Source organism: Microchirus variegatus, assembly GCF_963457635.1.
Source record: "Microchirus variegatus genome assembly, chromosome: 14".
In the NCBI taxonomy this organism is placed as follows: domain Eukaryota; kingdom Metazoa; phylum Chordata; class Actinopteri; order Pleuronectiformes; family Soleidae; genus Microchirus; species Microchirus variegatus.
Genome location: NC_139815.1, coordinates 27281939 through 27307312, shown reverse-complemented (window position 1 = coordinate 27307312; position 25374 = coordinate 27281939). Strand labels below are relative to the sequence as shown.

Genomic DNA, 25374 nt, shown 5'->3' with positions numbered 1-25374 from the left:
TTGGGCACAATCATGTTGGAATAGAAAATGGACTTCCTTAAACTGGTGCCCCATAGTTGGAAGCATAGCATTGTCCAAAATGTCTTGGGATGCTGGTTTGTTAAGATTGTCCTTCTCTGGATATAAAAGCCCAAAGCCTGATTGAATTCAATACTTAACATGTGTGGCCAAATACTTTTGTCCATATAGTATATGTCTTCATATGTCATGTTCTGTACAGGACAAATAGTTGAACTGACTGCGTGCTGTGTTGTTTCCTGCAGACGCTCGAGGCGGGTACTGCTATGCTAGCGTGCTTAATGGACGCTGTGCCAACCAAAACTCACAGCTGTTGACCAAAGTGCAGTGCTGCTGTGATAGTGGACGCTGCTGGTCTGATGGGTCTGCGCCTGAAATGTGCCCTCTGCGTGCAACAGGTGGGGTCGCTCAACATCACAAGGAACTGGCTTTATAAATGTTTATTCTGGGCTATGTCTAATGTCTATGTCATCTATGTTTTCATTTTTAGATGAATACCAGAAACTATGTTTCCAGTTACCTGATGGAGTAACAATACCTGGTCGTGTACCAGGGGGCCCCGACCTGCCTGGCATCTACCCAATTCCGTATCCGGGTCACACTCCAGGACACATTCCTGGGCAGCTACCACCTGTAGTGATTCCTGGTCACATTCCCATTCGGATTCCAGGCCAGGTTCCTGGCCAAATACCTGGGCAATTTCCAGGACAAATTCCAGGGCAAATTCCAGGTCAATTTCCTCCTCCACCAGGTATTTCCGCTTGTGTTTGTTTCTTATTTTCACACTCTTTAATTGACATGCTGTATCTTCAAATGTGAAGTGCTCCACCTCTCACTGTTCTTTCTTTGCCATAATTTATTAAAAATCACAGTTTCTGAGCAACAACAACTGCCGCCACACTCCAGTTAATGAGCTGTGTGTTAATGATGGAAAACTTTGACCTAGACTTGATTTGTGCACTGACACTGCTTAATTCATTTTGGGTATTGCTGCTAAGAAGTGTGCAGAAAATCTTAAAGATCTTAAAACATTCATATCCATTTGAAGACCTGCAATGTCAAGAGTTTAAATAACTATGCACTAACTCTTCCAAAATAATATTTTTCCCTGAACTGTTTTGCAAGTAAGGTCTTGGCAGAGATTAGGCTCAATGTTTTTTCTTTTCTTTTTTTTTTGAACATTAGAATGATAGCTGGGACTGTTGAATCTCAGTACATAGATTGGCTTGGCAATGTGCCCTTTGTACAGCAGCCATTTTGACGATGTTTTAGCAGGAAAAGTACAGGTGTTAGTCATCACATTAAGAATTGGCACTGTTCAGTTCATGTACGCCAGTACAGTGTGACAGAGAACCAAGTATGTAGCCTGCAACTGAGGAAGCTAAAATGAACACACCTATCATTAATTTGATTATTTGCACATGAGATTTTCCTACTGCGACCTGTCAAAATGGCTGCTGTGCAAAGGTCCCACTGAAAGCTAGCCTGCTTAATATGACACTTTGCCTTTAGAGGCAAGTGAGATGTAACATTTATAAAACTACTAAGTGTGTAACTGAATGTTCCTTTGTTATCTACTGAGCAAGTATGTCACAGATTAAGATTTCAAAATTAAAGCCCCTCTTCATGACAGATGTTGTTTTGGCAGCAACAAACTTCTGAAACAATTCTCATCTTTAGAAAGTGTCTGCCAGATGACAAAATGCAAAATGGCACTTTTCAAGTGGTGTAGAGAGTGCCAGCCAATCAGGTCATGAGTTCCAACACAGGCACTAGCCAGTCAAATCATGTTCATGGCTCTAGATCAAACCCTGGCCATCCAAACAGAGAATGATTTATCTGCTCCCATTGACAATTAGGGGTGGATCAAAATTTAATCAATTTGGTGATATATCGCTGTCCAGACGGATCAATAAAATAATACATAAAAGCAGAAAGTGCTGCTAGTGCTGCAGAGGCCCTCTAAAAGTGCATAAAGTAAAAAACAGGTCAAATAAGTACACCTAAGAACAGGACTACCCTAGTCAGAGTTAAAAGCCAATCTAAAAAAGTATGTGCCTTCAGCTTCGATTTAAAAAGGTCTGTAGTGGTGTGAATGTCAGGGGTCAGTCTGTTCCTCAGCCTGGGAGCTGCGACAGCAAAAGAGCGACCGTCCCACTATTTGAGGCACTCTGAAGTAAACAGTCCCTGCCAGTTTCACTCACTGTGCGTCGCTACTTGATACATGCTACTTAACAATGGTATAATGGCGGAGAAAGCTATATTAAGGGATGCCCCATCTGTCTTCACTACATAGACTTTATGCACTTTGTTCTCTTTGTTGTGAATAAATACAGAAAGCCGCATGCCAGTTAAGAAGTAGGAAAAAACCATGGATCCAAATACTGTATTTCTCAGGCTAGCCATTGCTAGCAATGCCAGTCAATGTTCATGCTTTTCATGGGTTCTTCCCTCACATAAACAGTCTAGCAACATGTCCATGGACAAAAATGTAAAAGTATGTGTTATGTGTACAACAACAGCAAAATTAGCGTTCTTACCATTGATGTGACTTAGTTGGAAATCCGACTTCATGGGGGCATTCCAGTTGAAGGAACGCCCCTTTAACTTTTACTGGAACACACCATTACCACCAATAGCCACCTCCTGCATCAAGGTAGCTAACATTTAGCATTCCCCTCATAGAGCTATTTAACACATATTTCACTGGCAGAAACGCTGTAGACTTTTCATTGTGTGATGTTTTATTGCTATATTATTATTATTTCATCAGGTGGTTCCTATCCTATCCAAACCCAGAATATCACCAACATGTGCCAGGCCTACAGCAACCTCTGCCTGAATGGCCGGTGCGTCCCCATGCCAGGCATTGGATATCGCTGTGAGTGCAACATGGGTTTCAGGTTGGATTCAAGAGGAGAATGCATCGGTAAGTGGAGACAGAATGAAAATTGAGTTGTTTTTTTGCGTAAAAAGCAAACGTCAGGTAGACGAAGGTGCTTGAGCTTCATGTTTGCTCTACAGATGATGATGAATGTGAGCGAAACCCTTGTGCTCACGGTGAATGTGTGAACACGCCCGGGTCCTACATCTGTCAGTGTCCTGCTGGATTCCAATCAACTGCCACCAGGACAGAGTGCAGAGGTTACACACACACAGACACACACATTAACACATGCACATAATACAAAAACAGTATCTATTAACTGTGCTACCTGCCGGTCTCCTCCAGATCTGGATGAGTGCGTGGCCAACGGTCGTATCTGCAACAACGGCCGTTGTGTGAACACAGAGGGAAGCTTTCACTGTGTCTGCAATGCTGGATTTGAAATTACAGTAGATGGAAAAAACTGTCAAGGTTTGTCAATTTTCTGGCATCTGTGTGTATGTTGTAGAAACATATTTAAAGGATAGTTTTTCTTGTAATAACCACAGTATGTGTAATGTTTGTTTAAAATACCCTGCATCTGGTGGAGGTTGTAATTTAATGTTGGCCACATGCATTACAAAGTAGTGAGAATTTTAATAGATCATGTTGGTGGTACCGTTTATATCACCATCAACCCTTTTTTAGAATGGATATTTAATATTTTTTATATATATATCTTTTATCCATTTGCTTCAATTTATTTTAATTTGCTATAAAGTCTCGCTTGCCTTATTTCCAGATTGTTATGAAAACCTCTTTTCACCCCACACCTTCCCTGAGGGAGGATGTGGGTGGGCAGATTTTGAAATACCCTCCAGCTCTCTTTATTCATTTTCTGACAGAACTATTTCTGTGACTTTAAATTTGAACAGAAATATCCCCTTTATGACAGCAGGCTTTTCACCCCCAGTCCGCCGTCGTCGCTTTTTCAGACCTGCTATTAACACTTTTTTATTTCCAAAGTGGTCACACTGCACTTTGTACAAACTACTTTGGATTCATCATAGCTCTGTCCTTATATTTTCTCTTGTCAGGTTTTATTGCTGACACATGAATGACATTTAAGGATTGGAGCGGAAAAAAGAAAACTCTGCCTCTTGTGCTCCAAGTTCTGGCTTTATAGAGTTGGCTGCTTAAAGGCAACATATTTTGTCCACAAGTTCCTGAGTCGTCTCCTTGCGTCATATTTTTTTTTTTTTTTGATATATTTGATTCTATGACAGCACACATAACTCGCAAATGTAATGATTTGACAGTGTGCTAATACTTTTCAAATTTGTGAGTAACCTTAAAAGTACAATAGTGGCATTTCTCAAAAATAACAATAGAACATCACTGAGGCCCATGGTCCTCAAACTGTGGTACGTGCACCACCAGTGGTACGCAAGCTTCCTCTAGTGGTACTTGGAGGAAAATTTGGGAATTTGGAATTAGGAATGTTGACTAGAGTCCATAGAAAATGAAACAAATAACAAAATAATAATAATAAATGAAATATTAGAGTCACCTTATGTTTTGATCCTTGTGAATCTAATTTCCCGATACCTGAACTATATGTGAGGAAGAGGAGGATGATGAGAGAGCAAATGATCTTATTGGGAATTACACCACTGTATTTTAACGTTGACGATAATGGTGTTATTTCAACAGCTTAATATTTTCTCAGGTGGTACTATAATCACGTTCTGTTACACATTGACTGTCTGCACACCGTCTTATGAATCTATTGATTCATTTCTGTTCCTCCACAGACATGGATGAGTGTCTGATCAGGAACATGTGTCTCAACGGACTCTGTATCAACGAAGACGGCAGCTTCAAATGCATCTGTAAACCAGGGTTCCTCCTCGACAGCAGCGGACGCATGTGTGTAGGTGTGTTGGTCGCAGAGCCCATAGATCACAAGGTTGTATAAGTGGAAGATTATCTACCTCCTCCAGCTCTGAGCCTAAAGCCAACGTCTGTGAAATATTGAAAAATTGCTAGCAAGTGATGCGGACAGATACGTGAATGTCAGTGTCCTCAGATCATACCAAATGTACAGTGAGGTTTTCCTACATTATGGTCTAAGGAAATTTAGCTAGAGGTCCAACGTTAGACCAGAGTCAATTATGTTAAGTATGTAATTACAATGATTAAACAAAATATGTTCAACATATCAAGAGTGACACCCAGTCATCCCTACACTAATTTCTTATGATAAGCTTATGACCTCATGTTTTAGAATAGAAAGTAAAAAAGATATAGAAATACAGCAGCAGCATATAAGATATAAAAGGCATAATAAAACACAATTTAAAAAAAAACATTTAAAAGAAAAAAGAGCTAGATTTAAGATAAGAGAAGATAAGAGATCAGTTCTCCTGCATTTTCAGTTAACCTTGCTTCAGTAAATGTTGGTATGTTAGTGGTTCTGTTATGTGAGCCTTTGTACACAGGGTAAAAAATCCCCCTAAAAGCCTTGGAAAAATCCCATAGCATCCTGGCAGGCCAGCTGGACATGTGCATAGTTGGGGCCCGCCTATTTTATGATACAAGCAGACAGCCTTTCCTAAACGTGTTCAGTGCACAGAGAAGAGATTTAGCCTTCTCCTGAAAAATGAAGAAACACATTGCAATTTGGTTAGGACACACAATACGTACGATTTGATGTTATCGGGTGATGTGTTGGACTTGAGCTCAACATCAAACGGAGTTTACATTAATGTAATGTTGAAAATATGTGCCATAAATCCTCTTAGCTAAGCCACTAAAGAAGGGTGGGGAAGATAAAGTATGAACCTGCAGCTATGTATCTTGAGATCCAGACGATTGATCTAAAAGATAGTGACCTGGTTACGTCATGACAGAATAAATAAATGAGAGAGCAGGGTGTGGGTGAAATGTGCTGATGTACTCAGTCATTAATGACATGTGTAGTCTGAAGGTGCCCTGGGACCTCATTATTGTCCCCAACACACCCAGACAGAGCGCTCACATACAAATGTACTTTAATGTTTGCCTGACATATCGCTGTTTACACTCATTATGATAATTATCATAATATGCTGATGGGATTAAGGCTGAAGGAAAAGAATGATTTCTTAGTTTAGAAACTAACTTAGTTCTTTTTGACTGAGTTTTAATGACTCAGGTGCTCAAGGTCTTCATTAGCAAGTGCTTTAGCAAAAAGAGAATTTAGCCTTTTATTATTTGTTTTGTGAGGAGCAATAAAACATTCTCTGCATCTGTTTCCAGACATCGACGAGTGTGAGACTCCGGGCATGTGTATGAACGGCCACTGCGTCAACACAGAGGGATCTTTCCGCTGCGAGTGTATGGCTGGGATGGCGGTGGGCTTGGATGGACGGGTCTGTGTTGGTGAGTAAATGGAGCTCTAGTTTTGTTTCCAGGACTAGTTTGAGTGTTTATGTTGGATACCGTGGCATAAAGAAATTTCACACCAATCCCTGTTCAAAAGCAACAGTCCTTAGGTGATGGCAGCTGCATAGCCATGTATTTTTGCTTCAGGAGTAACTTAAGGCAACTCAGACACCTTTTTTTGTGTGTGTATCTGGCACACGTCCTTCTGCAAATCGTGTGAAAATCTTGTGTCTCTGTTTGTTTAAGTCGTTAATCGACCGCTTAAAAAGTTCTTAGAAACTTTTGGTCTTACCATGCTAACAGTTGTGTGTCACAGTTTGGCTAACCCTAACTTAGCACCGCTTACTTTAACACAATGTCTTGTGGGGTTCAGGTTGGTCTCAGTTAGTGGTTTCTCATGTTCAGACAGAAAAATGTCAATGTTCTTGGCCTGACTTCAAACCAGACGAATCAAGCAAGTGACAAACTACTCGCTAGCTAGCTTTGAAATTGACCACAAATTCATTTTCTTGCTGCTGCTTACGTATTCCTTAACATAGATCATTTAATCTAGCAAAAGATGTAGTCTCACCCACTGCTGGGAGATTTCGTATTTTTAACCCATTTTTATCCCATTTGTAAAGTAAAGTATATACTGTATGTATGGTATATATCTGTGGCAATTCTCACTGCTAGCACTTGCTGGACTGGATGCCAAACTCAATCTCATTGTCTGGGTAGGTTACTGTACTCTCTCAATTTAATCTGAATATAAACCTGAATCTGAAAACTAGCAAATGGACAAGATAATGGAAACTGTAAACCAGCAAAATGTAAAATATTTTGTCAGTTAACGTTCACAGTGAAAGGTCCACAGATCTAGAACTGTGAAAAAACATGAACTAAAACTCAAAACAAGTGTAAATCTGTGAACACTGAGATCTAAGTTTTTTTTTTTTATTGTGTTGCTGTGGTTTTAGTCACTTTTTTAATCCCTGTTTGTTGTTATCACTGTATGATTATTGTGATAATCTTTCCTGTGTGTTGTCAGTGTCTGTTTTATTGTTAGTCGCTCTGCTTGTTCGAGTTAGACTGCTGGATTTATTGTTTAATTATCTGATTTAGTCTCTTAAACCCAACTAGGGACAAGGACTCCAAATTAGCTAAGACTTGGCGTCCTATATACACAATAAAAGTTACACTGCTGATATGTATCATATGTAAAAATAAATAGTATAGAATTATGATGTCAGTGAGCTAATAAGCTGATATCAACCTGTTGCAACCATGCGCTGCGTCACTCACGAGTGCATATTGATCATCAGTGATAAATGCTTTCCTGTCTCCTCGTGTTCCAAACCCCTGGACTGGCAGTTGGAGTCCAGATCTGATTGTGCCTTTCAACATTCCCACATTCACTCAAAACACAACTCTGTGTATTGTGTGGGAAGTATTGACATGCTGTTATTGAGTCTGGCTGAGTTTTTTCGGTGATGATATCAGTGCAGTAGAATGCCTCAAATCCCCAGATATTATGGGGAGAGAAAAGCCATTTGTTTTGCCAGCCTTGTTGTTTATTGGAGCCACAGGCTCTCGCTCTCGCTCTCGCTTTTCTCTCTTTCTGTCTGGTTCGAGTCTCATTGCAGATCTCTTGCCTCATCTATGTTTCTGTTTTGTCTTGGTTTGCCTGAAACAGACACACATATGCGCAGTACATGTTATGGCGGCTACAAGAGAGGACAATGTGTTAGGCCTTTATTTGGAGCTGTGACCAAGTCGGAGTGCTGCTGTGCCAGTACAGAGTACGCCTACGGGGAGCCGTGCCAGCCCTGCCCACCACAAAGCTCTGGTATGGATATTCCAATCACTCCACCCTTTACACATGTGGAGCCACCTCACGCTGCCTGACACACTACACACACACACACACACACACACACACATACACACACAAGCTGCAAACACAGCTTACTTTAAATTCAAAACACACCTGACAATGTCAAAATGACCAGATGAAACGCTTTGTCTTCCCTGACATACCAGATTGGATTTCAGTGAAATGGTCACGGCTGAGACACACACAATCAGGAGACGATGACTGCCTCCACACACAAGCACGCACGCACACACACACACACACACAGAAAACACACTTCATGCAGTCACTTCTCATTAGTCCTGCCAATTAAAGTCTCTGTATCAACACACGCCAGACCTGCACCACATTAAGGAGCTGCTTTTATATACATTCAGGCCAAATGAGAAAGCATAGAAATGGATAATGACATGGTGTGAAGGTCTTACTTTGAGATGTCTTGGCTAATGCAATGCTTTATAACACTTTTCTTATTTTTATCAACTTAAACTGTGCCAATTGTGTGTTTTCTTGCAGCTGAGTTCCTGGCTCTGTGTCCTAATAGCATTGGCATAACTGGTGATGGAAGAGGTAATGGCCACAAGGTTTTAAAGCTTGTTTGTGACATGCAATAAAGCTGTAGTGCGTAACTTTTAAATATAGTGTTTTGTTTTTTTCACAAAGACTAAACATAGGTAGAATAGTAATCTATCGACAACAACAATCATTAAAAGTTACACAGTGCATCTTAAAAAGCAGATATTGGTTTTCCTATTGTGATGTTTATTCTTTACCTTGTCAGATATTAACGAGTGTGCCCTCGACCCTGAAATCTGCCAGAATGGAGTGTGTGAGAACATGTTGAGGACGTACAAATGCACCTGCAATGAGGGCTTTGAGGTTGACCTCACGGGAAAAAACTGTATTGGTAGGTGCAGTGATTAAAAAATGCAAAAAAGAAGAAAATGAACAGCTTTGATGTCAGTGACGTAATCTTTGTGTCTGTGTGTGTGTTTTCTCTCAGATATTGATGAGTGTGTGATGAACAGAATGCTCTGTGAAAACGGGCTGTGCAGGAACACACCAGGCAGTTTCACCTGTCAGTGTCCTAAAGGATACCGCTTCGACCCTGAGACGGACGTCTGCGAGGGTCAGAGACTCTCTGTTGTTCTGTTTATTATCACTGTCTTGCTGCACGTGCTGCGTCTGCTGTGCTCAGCTGATGCGAGGACAAAATAACAACAAGCTTTTGTTGTGTTTTTGTCTCCAACAGATGTGGATGAGTGTAAGTCCAGTCCCTGTATCAACGGTGACTGTCGGAACAGCCAAGGGTCCTATGTGTGTTTGTGTTCAATGGGCAGTTCGCTGGACAGCTCTGGTCTGGAGTGCATAGGTAAGTGAGCATTGCATTTGTTGTGGAAATTCTCTGCTGCTGGTGAAGGATAAAATAGAGAACTTCTGCCGGACGACAAGGTTTTATCTTCTTTGCATAGAAAAGGTCAATCTGCACACGAGTGATCTTAGCTGGAGAAAGATCCAGAGCATAGTGAGCCCTCCACATTTATACCTGAGCAACTCGCCTTTCGCCTTCCTCCAATAGACAAAGGAGTCTGCCTTTCCAGGCCGCGTTTTCACACCTCTTTGCCTACAGCAGGTATCGGGGAGCCGACTCCCTGCAGAAGTTGTAGGAAGGTGCAAGTTCAGTCTAGACATCCTAATTACACAATAATATTGTGTAATTAGGATATACCAGGTCCTTTTGTGTATTGTATATTATACAATACACAAAAGGACCTGGTATTCTGTGTTGGGCAGGTATAGAGTGATGTGCAGTTGTAGCTCTGAGACAAAGAAATTTAAGAGACTTGAGAAGCTATAAATACATTTTCTTTGTCTTGACTAATGTAATGGTAAATAAATCTATTATAATTTTATTTGCATTAGTGTTGCACATTACACTAAGGTAATTTTATGTGCTTTACATAAATAAAGGAGCACTAATAAGTCCTCTTGACTAAGTGGTTTGTTTTGGTTTGTTTTTCAGCTGCATGCAGACAAGCAGCTGCATAAAAGACACCAACTGCAATATCGCCAGTAATGTTTTTTGTCTCCGAAAACAGAAACTACTAAGAGCACCTGCTGGCTGAAAATAGTCAATGATCGCTGTGAGGTCAACATCAACGGAGCAACACTGAAGTCCCATTGCTGTGCCACACTGGGCGAGGCCTGGAACAGCCCTTGTGCCAAATGTGAAAAAGGTGATACAATTAATATCAAAAACCACAGTGTAGTTTCAGCGTTAAGTGCAGTGTCTGATGTTGTATTGTGCAAACTTTCTTTTTAGATCCAATCTGTGGTAAAGGCCTGGCTCGAGTAAAAGGGAATAACTGTGAAGGTTAGTTTGGTGTTGAAACCATTTTGAGCTAGAAATGATGTTGTGGACAAATTCAGATTCGTAGTTTCTTTGAGGATTGTGAAATTATTGACGACATTTCTGTTTTTGTTGCTGATTGTCAGATGTGGATGAATGTCAAGTGTTTCCTGGAGTGTGTATCAACGGCAAGTGTATCAACACACCAGGCTCCTTTTTCTGCCAGTGTCCTCCGGGAATGACTGTCGATGTCAGTGGCAGGATGTGCATTGGTGGGTATGACACACAGATTGTGAGTTTGTTATGTTGCATATTGTGTAAGTCTTTTCCTCTGATTTTACTCTTTGAGTATGGGATTTTCCTGTGACTTCCAGACCTGCGTACGGAGCATTGTTACCTCACCCATGAGGATGAGCGCTGTGGTGCTCCGATCTCAGGGAAACACCGCGTGGACGCCTGCTGCTGCTCAGTCGGTGTGGCATGGGGCCCTGAATGTGATGAGTGTCCGGAGAAGGGCTCTCCAGACTATGCACAGCTCTGTCCTCGGGGCCCAGGCTTCTCACACAGGGGGGACTTCATTAATGGCAGACCCTTCCTGAAAGGTATCATGATCTCCAAAGACTGTGTAGAGTGGAGGATTTTGCATCAATGGCCTCTCACATCTGTCATTATCCTTCTTCTCTGTGATTTGTGTCACAGACATAAATGAATGCAGGATGATAAACACGCTGTGCTCACATGGGAGGTGCAGAAACACCATTGGCAGCTTCCGTTGCCGCTGTGACAACGGCTACGCCCTGGACTTCGATGAACGCAATTGTACTGGTGAGTAATTGTGGTGGGATGAGCAGATTATTCATTCAGTCAATTAATAATAATTTGTAATCTAAACACTCTGAAAATATCTTTGGACAAAGTTCACCCAGCAATGGTGGACGCATTATTGCAATCAATTTTAGCCACATTAGCAACTCTTGCTATGTAGTTAGCCTCGATAATCAAGCTACTAGCGATCTAATGCTGCATTCACACAAAATGCTAATTTTTGCATGGTGCCACACCATTCACACCATTTGCAATGCCATTTTTCACGCTCTATACTTTATGTTCTTTGTCCCGGTACATTTAGCAACTTGTGTTGTGTCACTCCAGGTGCTCACACACACAGTCGTTATCATTTTTGCCTCCATTTCGAGCAGCTTCTGCAAGTATGTGACGTTATCTGTTTAACATTTTTAAAGAGCTTAAAAAAAAACGTACACATAATAGGCACCATGCAGTCGACCGACTTGAAATTACCGTCTAGTCGTGTCTGTACATTTTGTATCTAAACCGCACATCGTCTGGTGCAAACACAGTTCGTGTTATATAATGAAGAATCATTTCTTTGTGTTCCAACCACAAAAGAACAATCAAACCTAAAAAAATAAGGACAACATCAACATTGATACTGACTGTCAGCCATATTGTCAATGTAAACATTAGCATCAGTTATGAGTCCATAGTTTCACACATTGATTCAGCAGTTAATGTCACAGTTTTTAGCTACAACATCATTACAGCATTCACGTTGCATCTCAAAGAGTCTATCCAGTGTCCATCAGTGCCCCTCTTCTGAATACCTCTGCCAACACCAATTACAGTTAAACGGTGTAAAGCCTTTGCCTACATTCAACTCATTCACTCTAATGATAATCTGGCTGCTTTGGACATGTGGGAGCCAGTCCTTATTGTCTGGTTAGATGCATTACTGCTCTGTTGAAATGTGCACACACTCATTTATGGTTTAAATGCCAGTGCCATTACTTTCTCTGAAATAATTTATAGGCTCCACATGAGTAAATGATATCTAGGACCTTTTAACCCTGTATGAGTGATATACCAGTCGCCGAGTAAAGTGTTTCAAAATGTGGATTAAAATCAAAAGGGACGGTGCCTTCGGATTTAGACTTTGGCAGAATCAGCTTAAAGACCTTAAATCCCCCCTTAATTGTATTTTATAGTGTTTCCTTAATGTTTCTACCTTCTGTTAAGTGTTTTATGCTTTGTTTGCCTCACAATGACATTTCTTACTTTAGCGATATTATGGCTTTTTACGACTGACCTTATCCGTCTTCACTTTTGTGGTAAATCACTCAGTTTTCTCTGTGTTATTGTAATTTTATAAGGGAACTTTACTCTCTTCATTTCCTGCAGACATTGACGAGTGCCGCATCTCTCCGGACCTGTGTGGACAAGGCCGGTGCGTCAACACACCGGGAGACTTCGAGTGCGAGTGCTTTGAGGGTTATGAGAGCGGCTTCATGATGATGAAAAACTGCATGGGTACGTGATGAGTCCTCACACCTCCACACTAACAGATAATAAAATACACACAGCTAATAAAAATAAAAAAATCACATGATTTGCTTCAGTTACACTACATGCAGCCATTGCACTTTTTTTTTTTTTTTTTTAATATGAAATAATTTTGTCTAAAAATTGCGAGTGAGAAACTGGATCTCCTCCTCTAACACCCTGTAAAAAAGTGGCAGGGTCTGAGCGCACAGAACTTTGCCAACCGACAAAGCTTTCCACAGATTAGAAAGCCTGCCACGCAACAGTCACAACTCAGTCATCGCCTCCGTGCTCCCACATGGGCCATAAGCTGTGGATGAGGTGCTTGGACTAACGTGCCAAACCTGGAACTCACTGTTTAGACGGCGAATGAAATCTTAAATTTGCAGGCTCAGCTCAGCTATTGTCACAATTGCTTCAAACTGATAAAATACATTTTTAGAAATGCGGTAAAAGAAAATCTCCATCCACTGCTGTCACAATAATATTAATGTTCACCAAGGTAAGGAGTAGGTGGTTCAAATGTCCAGTTGGATGAAAAGGTGTAACTTGATGTGCAAGTAGCTGTTGATAAATTATCACATTTTATTTGTACTTCTTGTAGTAAGTAATATTTGCCTTTTGCTCTGGGTCGGGGAAATGCTGTAATATCATCAGTCCACACACACAGTACCTTCTCTTGTTTCTTTTTTTTCGCAGTTTCTGCTGTTTTTCCCGTTTTCCAGTGTCATATGATTTCTAAAGATCATTCTTCATTCACTGAACTATTTCCACTGCACTTAGTCAGAGTTACCTTCGACTGATGCACCAACTTTTCCACCTCCTTCAAGCATAAAACACCTTTTTGCAATATAATACATACAGTACCTACAGTTCAGATCAGATGGTGTTTTTTTTTACAAAATTTTATACTTGACCTGGCGTGGGAAGGCGTTTTGCTTGCGTGCACACTGAATGTATATTTAAAAGTGACTGATTTTAATTGTTAAGGACACACAATCAGATGCCCTGAAAAGTGGCTCTTGTGTAAAGCTACAAATACACATTTTATGCCATCTGTAAAAATACTTAGTGCCCTACTTCTGTTGCAGTCTGTCTTTAACACTGCTTGATTAAATTATTTGGGAAAAATTGCGCGCACACACAAGATGGAGCATCTCACTACTTGTGTTGGCCTAAAGCCGCTATTGGACAAAAATTGCTTGCTGTGGCAAAAGACCGGATCTGGGACTGAAAGTATCACGGGCAGGGTATCAATTGTGAGATAATTATACTAATTGGGCAATTAGGCTAGCAAAAATAATTAACTGGTAAAAAATTGCATGGCTCCTTTACCAAACTCTTTATTTTTGTTACTGTCCGTCTACATTCTTAACATTGCTGCTAGTGATGGAGCTGCTGGTTGTGTTCCTTCGCTTTAGTCCACATATTTGGAGCACTTAATGTCCTTAAAATGTGCCAAAGCCAATCCGTTATCTATGGACACGTGAACGATAGATCTGCACCCTAGAGTAAAACATTTGTGTATGTCTTCCACCATCAGACATCGACGAGTGTGAGAGGAATCCTCTGCTGTGCCGTGGAGGTGAATGTGTGAACAGTGAGGGCAGCTTCCAGTGTGTGTGCCCAGATGGACATGAGATTGCACCTGATGGCTCGGCCTGTCTAGGTGAGTTACAAATAAACTGTACATGTGTAAGTACTGTGTATTTATTTATTAATGTATTTGTTTGATTTAAAAGGGACAATTGTTACCATGTGATGGATGCACTTTACCAGATTAGAGCATAGAGCTAATTCACACCTGCGATTACATTTTCACTCGTCAATCTATTGAAAGGCACAGGAAATGACATCAGCCCAGCCACTACTGGGAGCTAACAGCAGTTAGCATTTAGAAAAGGGATCATTTGCAGGCTCTAGCAGGCACATTGCCGTCATATATAACATGTATCCACTGGACAGATCAATCCTCTGAGGCTGGAAGTTTGTGTAGGACTCTGTGCTGCACTGTGGAGCCAAGAATAGAACTTTTCACAGACTTCTGGTTTTTGCGGACTGCTAGCGCTAGTGTGTTCTGACGGCTGATGAGCTGCCTACCTGTTGTTGACACGCGAAAGTACAGTGTGATAAATCAGCGAAAATTTAAATTACTCCAAAAAATGTGAGGAAAAAATCAAGGATGCACACCATTGGGCCATGCTCAGCCCATACTCTTAGGGCGATCTGACTAACGGTCAGCGAGATATGCCCGTGAGAGACACACACACAGACACAACTTGCTTTATAGATAGATAGATGCACTTTGTGTAAACAAGCATAACATTTTGTCATATTTTTTATACAAATGTCACTTATTCTTGCTTTGCCGTAACCCAACGTTAACTTCAAAAAGCCAAGTAGGTCAAGTAAAATAGTTTGTACATTCCACAGATAAGAGGGAAAGGATTATAAAATAAATAAATGGGTTAGGGTTAAGGGAGGATCAGTCTCGTTCTATAAAACTCACAGCTGAAACATATGGTTCACTTTTCCATTATAAAGTTCCATCTAAACTTCGCTCAACTCAACTCTACTCTTTTTTGTTTTGTTTGCCTATCTATTAAGGATACTACCTGGTACCTGGTGCGTTCTTAGTATCTGCTCTGGTGAAGTTCGAAGTGAGCTGAGCTGATACTAAAATTTGAGGTCAACAGACTTCCTGGACACTGTTTGTTCACGAAGAGTCATGAGCGCAACGTCCGACACAACAATCTAACCGAGCAATGCCGAACTGTAGATCAGATAAAAAGACAAAAAATATACGTTTATCTCCGACATTTAATCAGAACTAATCTTTTTAATTGTATTCAATCTTTTTATCCACCCTTTTATCCAGAATCAAGTCGAGTGGAGATAAGAAGTGTATAATGGAAAAGCGCCATTAGAGTTTTTTTTTTTTCACCTTTTGGTTATTTGAGCACAGAGCTAACAAGTTAGCACCTGCTCACTCTTTCTACATTAACAAGAAACCGCTGTTTTCCTTCCTATTGTTAAGCTAATCTCCCACGATTAGCTTAGAGCATTGAGCATTGATGACCTCATGCAGTGCATTAAGGTTTTTATTCAATGATGAAACAATCACCGCTCCATAAACTAATTTCTTGTCTCTATTACCACCCAAACTAATTAAAGCATTAGCTAAAAAATGACTTACTTCATCTCCTGTGAGAAAACGGTTATGCTATTAATTTCACATGTGTTAGCGTGAAAGAAATGACGATCATAATCTGAAACTTAATAATGAAATACAGATGAGTGTGATAAGATGTGCTTAGTAAAACATTAGAAAAAGTCCATTTATCAATGTTGGGTTAAAACTCCATCATGGAGCAGTCTGGTGCTTGAACACTGATTAATGATCTTCACTGTAATTAACTGGTCTCACGCAGGTGTTTAATTATGTAGATCATGAAGACAATTACATATATGTGCAAAACGTAGGTGTCTAATGACGATCTTGAGAAAACAGTGCAGCCAGTGGCCATTAAATGATGTTAATTTTATCTTTAGTTCTCCATTTGATAAAATATATCAGTATAATAACAAAAGATACACAAAATATGCATTATTCTTACACTATTTTTTGGTAAGTCATGTGAAACGGGTAGAAAAACTAAATTTATGACATATTAATTAGCAGAATGACTGTGGGCATCAATGAACTCAATGGCTTTCAATGAAGCAGCATCAGTCTTTGCCAGACTGCATTATGAGTTCTATGCTACACTTTGCATGCGCTCCATGTGGCAGATGTTGAGAGATGATCAACTTTCCTACAGTCAGCCAATCAAATAACGTTATAGCTCAAATACTAAAGGTTTTTCTCCCCCGTTACCAAAGACAAATGGCACCCAACAAAGGCAGACAGTGGTCTGACGGTGGAGAAACTGCGTGAATGAAGAGCTGAGACGATTACGGTCCTAATCATCATTTACACTTTCTTTGTCCAAGGATGAAAAAATCCAACCATCATTCACACATTACTGGCAACCATCAGCATTAAACTTACTGTTAATGTATTCTTTATTTTTTCACAGATATCAATGAGTGTGAGTTGAGTGACAGGCTGTGCAGGAACGGCCAGTGTGTTAATATGATTGGCCGCTACCAGTGTTCCTGCAACACAGGCTACAAATCCACCGAAAACAGAGTGGAGTGTGTTGGTAGGTGCCGAACGCCTGACTTTCCATTTCTAACGACATACTCTTGTTCATATTCCAGAAGTGTGTGTATGTGTGTATGTGTGTGTGTGTGACCGTGTGTCTTTGTCCCTGTCAGACATCGACGAGTGTACCATCGAGAACGGCGGCTGTGAGACTTTCTGCACCAACTCAGAGGGAAGTTACGAGTGTAGCTGTCACAGTGGCTACGCCCTGATGCCCGATCTGAGAAGTTGCACTGGTAAATATCCGTTTGTCTCTTCTGTCATCGCACTTACAGAAGAAACTTGATTCTTCTTGTGCCTTTACTGTTAAGACAACCCCTCTTTTTCAGTCCTGTGAATTACACACATGGTGGCACGAAAGGTTGTGTTTAGAAGAACCAGATTTAAAGGCAGTAATAAAGCAGCACATCGTGAAACAACCTTCAAACAGTAGAAAGGCGCTGCTGTAATTGACAGACATTTAGCTAAAGCCATGGTTCTCACACTGTGGCACGTGTACTGTGGACTGCAAGCTTGCTCTTGTGGCACCTGGTATAACAAATGATCTGATCTGATCTGAAGCAAACACACACAAGGCTACAGCTGTTCATTCATTATTAGCTTCAAAATATTAAGATGGTGTTTATTCTTATTCCAATGACCCATCTCTTCATGTGATTGTGTTCACAATCTCTGACTCTCTCTTAGACTCTTCTTCCATAATTTTAGGCAGTGTATTTTAAAACCTTATAGGATTGTCATCAGGAAAATCTAATGTTTGTGGTCATTTCTTTGAGTGACATCCTTTGAAAATGAGTAGAAATGTCTAAGAATGGACAATAAAGTGGCAGTGGCAGAAGAAGAAGTCCAAATCTGGCTTTGAACAGTTGCTCCATGCACAGTCTGACTTCTCGCTGTTTTCCCAGACTGAAATCCTAACTTGGGTGGTCACCATTTTCATAGTGGTGATGAAGTCATCCATGCTGTGAAGGAGCATGTGCAGGCCCAAGATTTCCCCTTCTTTAGCAAAGGGATAGCAAATTGGTGGACCAAAGATATTAAAGGAGACAATGTTGTAAACAAGAAAAAATACTTTCTGGTCGAGACCAAGAACTTTTTGAAATGCCCAGGCTATTACAAAGCTTCAGACAGAGTCTACAGGAGGGACAGAATAGTTCTGTCTCTTTCGTTTGATTTATGTGATGTTATGTTATTATTATGGAACAATTCAGTCATTAAATCAATCAATTGGACTGTATTTATATGGAACTACTAAAAGTTTCCCAACACATTTGTTTATTACAAGTAATGTCAAAAATGTAATGCTTCAGATTTAATGTTTTTTTCTCAAGACTATATATGTATATATATAGATAATCTGCTGTACCATTATTCAGGATAATGTTCTGATTTGACCTCAGTGATTTATGAGTTTAAACGAAAGCTTATTATGAGCATTCTAGGCTCCATTTTTTGATCTCTGCCTCTGTGTCGTCAACCTCCAGATATTGACGAGTGTGAGGAGAGTCCAGACATCTGCGACGGAGGCCAGTGCACAAACACACCGGGGACGTACCAGTGTCTGTGCTTCGACGGGTTCATGTCATCTGAGGATATGAAGACCTGCCTGGGTAACACTAACCCCTGCACATTTTTAACGCCCAAAATAAAACGCTGCAGCTACTCCCTCTGCGGCACCGTGCTTATTAAATCCAGGGGTTTCTCAGGGACTTACTGAAACTGCGTAATGATCATATTAGTGGTTCTCCAAGAAGTGAGTCATGAGAACAACACTTAATGACTCAGATCCCTGAGTACATGTGTTATTGTTGTTGATTTACAAGACACTGATCATTGTGTTTGTTTGCTTAAGTGGGGTGGAATATGTGACACATGCTGTGGATGTGTGCTTCCACTGAAAGTGGAAAGAATAAAATCTGACATTGATAATGCAAGGGCTTGAGAAAAATATCACAAAAGCACACTTTCTTATTGCTGGATTTATTAGGAAAAAGCCGCAAAAGGATGTCATTCTCTCGTGAGTCACCTTATTATGTTATGTGTAACCGGTTTGTCAGACCGAATCAACAAATTCACTCATTCATTGTCACAAACGTACCCGTTAGCGAGGATGGGTTGTGTTTAGCGCATTAACATTCTTGCTCTGACTCTGTTTCTCTCATCTCTTCCCTCCCTGTCTGTCTAGATGTGGACGAGTGTGAGCTGAACACAAACATCTGTCTGAGCGGGAACTGTGAGAACACTAAGGGATCCTTCATCTGTCACTGCGAGATGGGATACTCTGTACGCAAGGGAACGACCGGCTGCACAGGTGAACGAAGCAAACGCACACTTGTGAGGACACTCATAAAGACACAAAGCATTCTGTGGCCCCTGAAACTAAGCTTAACCATCTCAACTAAATGCCTAACCCCCACTCTCACACATGCACAATGTCGGGCTCGATTTTATTGATTTTTTCAAAAACAAAAAGCAATTGACAGCGGAATTATTCAAAACAAGTTGCCCTTGTGGGATTTGGAAAAATTTAAATTCCCCTTCGGGTTGAAGTGCAACAAAAGCATCAAAACAAGCCTGTTTAAAAGATAGCAGGCCCTACCACTGTAAACAACAGCAAACACATCACTTTTCAACAAGCATTCTTCTTCTTCTTCTGGTTTCAAACAATGTCCCAATCTCCAGGAATCTTACTTGAACTATGGGAGCCCAAGGGGAATTTAAAGATGAAAACAAATCCGAATCAATAAAATCTATTTCATCACCCAGCCCAAGTGCAATGTTTCTGTCTAACATTGTCTTGAACAATGAGTTTAAACACTCCTGAGTCAAATGACATGGATTTGACATTTGTGTTTGTGTGTGTGTGTGTCGTTTTGTTGAATGCAAACTGAAGAGAGAGAGGTGAGAAATGAGAGGATGCGAGGCGGAATGTCAGGCTATTCAGCAGCAGCTCTGAAGTTACTCACCCTCGGTCAAGAGCTCCTGTCTCACTTGATGAGAAACACGCTCGCTCACACACACACACACACACACACCAACAGGAACAGCAGCAGGGGTAGTGAGATCACCGTCTTTCCGTTCGATGTACGCGTCACGTTGCACCTTTGTTTATTCTTTTGTTGCTCTTTCATTAAGGTCAGTTAAACATTACGTGATGGTTGGAAGAGTTGGGCATGCACGTCATCACCTGTACCGGCTCCAGAACACATAAATATGCAGTCATTCCGTCTGCTAGAGTCCTTTGCTAGCTTGAACTCGCTTCTTGTCCAGCCGGCGCAAGGTCTGATTTATAAGGCCACTTAAAAATTAGGGGTGGAAGGCTAGTAGTTTCTGGCCTTGTATCGGTGATTGAAATGAGTCGGACACGTAGTCAGCAGCAGCAGCATGTCTTCCCTCAGACACAAATAAACAGGTTCGTCTCAAAAAAAGCCACACACACACGTACGCACACTCAGAACCTCTCCTCATTCTAATCCCATTAAAATGTCCTTACAGAATTTTCCTTGTTTTGAGAAAGCTTGAGTTGCAGTGATGCAGCCAGTTTGGATTCACAGGTTTTGAGTTTCAGCCCCAGAATTCCTGGGAATCAAGATGCTAATTCCTCTCAGGCAAGCGGCATGTGTCATTATAGACAAGTGAACAAAATCCTGCTACTCTTGTTGGAAAAGATCCCCTTCCAATATATTCATTGTCAAATTGCCCCTCGTGACCACAGTGGTATGCTTGGACTCAAATCTTCTTACGTCTGTTGTTGGTGTTAATGTTTGACTGAAGCTCCAGCTCTTGATGAAGCACCCACAGGAATATCTTTTATACCGCAATAGTATAAACTTAGGGCCTGGGAGAGAGTATTTACATTTATTTACACTTAGTAGTTTTGCGTCTTTGCGTTCATTGGAAAGTTAGGACTGGGTGGGGATGTACCGCTGGAGTTTACAAGACTCTTAACTTTAAAGAGGGGATCAAAGTGAAGGTTTAAGCCTGTTGGAATAATTATCCTTTTTGTTAAATGTCAAGGTAAGAGATAAAAAAGGACTGTTGTATGTTTAGAAAACAAGAAATAATACAGTTTTACTGCAGTAAAACACACCTTTGACTTTGTTGTTGGCCTTTATAGTCGTGTACTGACCAGAGGTTTACATTAGTCATTATTTAATATGAGAAAGGTTTAGTTTGGTATTATATTGGAACTGAAAATACAGTCAGCTTCATTTGAAGTTAATCTGGTGCTGCATTGTGGCTAATATGAGTCCTCTGTTCTTGTGCTAGCTGATTAATCTTATGTAACATTTTATAGGCTTGTTGTGTCACTTGTTGCCACATGTGCTGTGGTTCTTTATTTACACATAAAAAAAATAGAACAAAAGAAAGAAACAACATTTTGTAATCCATAAACTGTGAGAACGTGGTGGAAAAAACGCTGATGGTTAAAACCTGAAAAAAAGACTTCCTCAAATATTTACTATATTCGGTTTATAGTCGTGGACTAAACAGCAATATATGACAAAATGCAGTGTTTGTTTTGTTTTGTATCCAATATCTATTACTGCAAGGTTTTAAGAAAGTCAGCCATGCAATACATCATGACCATAGACTGAATGTTTAATAACATGTACGCCCAAAAAAAGGCCTAAAAAGTAGGATGGAACTAGTAGAACTCGTTGAAATCGGAATATAGTTCACGCTTTTTCTGCAGGACTTAATTGAAAGTTTCAGGTCGTTTCAGGCGACGTCTGTGAATTTCTGGTTTAAAAACTAACATTGTGCTGGTGAATCTTGAGGCTTCAAGGGGAGTTTGTTTTGCAAATGTTAGACTACTTCCACTTTTTATATACAGCCTATGTGCTAGACTTCTGGCGGCAGATGTGTAATTCTCTGCAATCCCTTTTTATTCAAGCCTATTTTTTTGTCTTTCATCTGTCAAACATCAGCCAACTTAAGTCAAACCTCTCTCTTTGACACCAGCTGTGGCGGCTGACACGTTTCTCGCATGCAAACAAACCCTGCTTGCATTTTACATTTCCCCATGAAAATGTGTGATGTGTGTTTGTTGTGCTCAACCATCAAAGGCTTTGGGGGAAATGATCTTTAATTCCATGTGTAATCCAGGGAGATTTGTTTGCCGCCAGCCCTCATATTAACCCACTCATCAAGTGTAGTATAAATACACCGTGCCCTCTCTTCAGGAAGACTGTAAACCAGCAGCTCTGATCTCTAATTGACACTGTTTTGAATTACTACCCTCACAAAGACAGACACACCGAGAGGAGCGTGTCTCATTGGTTGATAAGTCTTAACATCTTGATCGAGTTCATCGCATGGCTTCCCTTTATGGACACTCACACACACACACTCACACACACACACACACACATACACTTGTCTCAAAGCTGTATTATTCAGTTCTCAGGCTCATGGCCAGATATTGTGTTCGTCAAGGTTTCACAGGGGTTTTGTTTCAGCTCAGATTAGCAGTCTCCATTGTTGTAGCTGAATACAGGCTTCTTTTTTTTTACCCCCATTGTGCCATGTTGTTGATCATGTCAGGACCACTCCAGAGTCACAGTAACAGCGTCTTATCGACACCAGCTGCTTTGTGGAGATTCTTACTGGCTACACCCAACAGTAGGGCAGGGCAGATTTTATTAGCCACTAATTTGGTTTGTTATTATGAGTATCCAGGACAACATACAATAGATTAGCACACATTAAAAAAGTCTTTTCATGTCAACATTCTCTACTAATACCTCACACGCTGCACCAGCCACATTATTAGGCTTCCTCTGTACCTCTGTAATAAAGTGGCTGGTGGTGCTGTAGCCCATCTGCTTCAGGGTTCAGGATCTTGTGCATAGGTTGTATGGGGAAAAAAATCAGGTTGTAAAATGTATTCCTCACAATTTTGTCACTCTTTGAATACAGAAGTTCACGACTCTACACTACCGTTCAAAAGTCTGGGGTCACCTATACAATTTTTTGTGTTTTCCATTAAAACTCACACTTTTATTCATCAAAAGAGTTGCAACATGAATAGAAAATATAGTCAAGACATATATGACAAGATTAAAAATAATGATTTTTATTCAAAATAATAAACTTTCGTCAAAGAACCAGCAAAACTATTTTCAGCTGTGCTAACATCATTGCACAAGGGTTTTCAAGGGTTTTCTAATCATCCAATAGTCTTATAACGTGATTAGCAAACACAATGTACCATTAGAACACTAGAAATGGGCCTCTATGCACCTATGTACATATTACATTAAAAACTAGACATTTGCAGCTAGAATAGTCGTTTACCACATTAACAATGTATAGAGTGTATTTCTGATTCATTTAGTGTGATATTTATTGAAAAAAAAGTGATTTTCCTTCAAAAATAAGGACATTTCTAAGTGACCCCAAACTGTTGAACGGTAGTGTATATAGTCACCTGCCACCCATTGGACGACACTGGCTGTTAATCCCACTGGTGTCCACTCATATGTGCTGTGCTTTATCGTCTATTTGTCTCTAAAAGGAAACATAAGTGACAGAATTGGTGAAATGTTCTCTTGGAGAAAATCTAAAACTAGAGATAAAGACCATTAACTCCCCAGGAAAATGTTTACTGGTGTTATAAATAACTTATTTCACCATAGACTTCTTTATGCCATTGGCAGAGTTGGTGCTCCTCTGGTGCTACTTCTGTCCTGGGCTCCACTTTTCAAACCAGAACATCATTTTTTATCTTCAGTCTATGATTCAGAGATGGTCTCCTGCATACCTCAGCTGTAACGGGTGGTTAATTGAGTTAGCATCGTAAGTTGCTGTTGCCTTCTGGTAAATTCCTCTCTGGCCCGCTGGCATCAACGCGTCATTTTTACCCAGAAAACTGCAGCTTACTGGGTATTTTCTCTATTTTGGACCATTGTCTGTAAACCCCAGAGATGGTTGAGCGTGAAAATCCCCAGTGGATCAGCAGTTTCTGAAATACTCAGACCAGCTCGCCTGGCACACAACAACCATGCCACGTTCAAAATCACTTAAATCACCTCTCTGCCTCTTCAGCAGGGTCGACTTGTTGCTGCCATGTGATTGGCTGATGAGATATTTATGTTCACAAGCAGTTGGACCGGTGGTTGTACATTCTTTGCTATGGTCTAGTAGTGAAGGAATATTTATTTACAGACTTTGCACATGACCACATTGGATTCTTCTAAAAATTTATTAAATTTCCAAATGTGACAGCCGTGGTGGTGAGAAAACGAAAACATGAGCATGAAATGAAAGTCTGCGTTTTGATGTTACAAACGCCTCGTATGATCGGTGCAGTGTCTGGAAGTGAGAGATTGAAGTCTTTGCCTAAAATAACCTCAGAAAGGCTAGTTCAGTCATAGACGACAGCAAAAAAAAAGACCTGAGTGGCCTTTTTTATTTTAGTTCTGTGGACAAAGTGAAAGCACATATTCTGTGTCTGCCCATTAAACCTTCACAGGAAGGTTGTTTAGTATCAGAGATCATGAAAGGCCATGTGCATGGATTAAGACAATGAGCCAGAAGGACTTTGTTTCGGCCAAATTCAGCTGCTGCCTTTACACAATTTAAACCAAGCATCAACTCACTCCACAGTGCCAAGAATCTCACAGGGGAGAATTCAGACCCAAGTCATCAGACCATCAGAGCACTTCCTCTTTTGCTTCCTCACATGATAACTTTATTTTTCTTTTCTTTTCTTTTCTTTGGTCAGATATCAATGAATGTGAGATTGGAGCCCACAACTGTGACAGACATGCTACCTGCACCAACACAGCTGGAAGCTTCAAATGCCAGTGTGCTCCGGGGTGGGTTGGCGACGGCCTCAAATGCACAGGTAAGGAAGGCCTCAAATGCAAACATGAACGATGACATTAGAAACTTTATTTTTATCAATAATGTGTTCAGAAAATCTAGTTTTTTTCATCTGGATATATCTATGCCAATATTTTAATTTGATTGCATTGCCTTACATTTCACATTAAAATATGTTTGTGCTTAGCAGAGGTGGAATATCAATTAGCATTGATCAGGATGGAAGTTTGTGGTGATCTGAGGTCAAATCATGGCACTTCAAATTGTGTCTGGACAATCAATAAATGTCCAAAATCTGCCCTTCTACTGAGTTAAATCATCATTTTAATTTCTTTTTTACTTTAAAGAGACAGTGTACAGTTAAAAACGTATGCGTTACCATTCGATGCACTGTACCAGATTATAGCTTCGAGCTCATTCACATCTGCAGGTCAGAGCAACACAAGGACAGCACATATTACAGCAACAGCAATATTTACACACAC

The 25374-nt window shown here is 40.5% G+C and overlaps 1 protein-coding gene across 1 annotated transcript in view; it reads left to right on the top strand.

The window, feature by feature from the left end:
• fbn1 (fibrillin 1) overlaps positions 1-25374 on the top strand; it is a gene marked incomplete at its 5' end in the record, with an annotated part of 87432 nt that overhangs the window by 23874 nt on the left and 38184 nt on the right. Inside the window, 24 exons of the mRNA XM_083901266.1 lie at positions 264-416; positions 509-769; positions 2792-2947; positions 3043-3162; positions 3251-3376; positions 4699-4821; positions 6185-6307; positions 7986-8138; positions 8682-8735; positions 8947-9072; positions 9169-9294; positions 9418-9537; positions 10265-10402; positions 10489-10539; positions 10662-10787; positions 10890-11117; positions 11215-11340; positions 12712-12840; positions 14396-14521; positions 16932-17057; positions 17173-17295; positions 18544-18669; positions 19245-19370; positions 24789-24911. Coding sequence (XP_083757392.1) covers positions 264-416; positions 509-769; positions 2792-2947; positions 3043-3162; positions 3251-3376; positions 4699-4821; positions 6185-6307; positions 7986-8138; positions 8682-8735; positions 8947-9072; positions 9169-9294; positions 9418-9537; positions 10265-10402; positions 10489-10539; positions 10662-10787; positions 10890-11117; positions 11215-11340; positions 12712-12840; positions 14396-14521; positions 16932-17057; positions 17173-17295; positions 18544-18669; positions 19245-19370; positions 24789-24911 — 3189 coding nt within the window. The remainder of the gene's footprint in view (positions 1-263; positions 417-508; positions 770-2791; positions 2948-3042; positions 3163-3250; positions 3377-4698; positions 4822-6184; positions 6308-7985; positions 8139-8681; positions 8736-8946; positions 9073-9168; positions 9295-9417; positions 9538-10264; positions 10403-10488; positions 10540-10661; positions 10788-10889; positions 11118-11214; positions 11341-12711; positions 12841-14395; positions 14522-16931; positions 17058-17172; positions 17296-18543; positions 18670-19244; positions 19371-24788; positions 24912-25374) is intronic.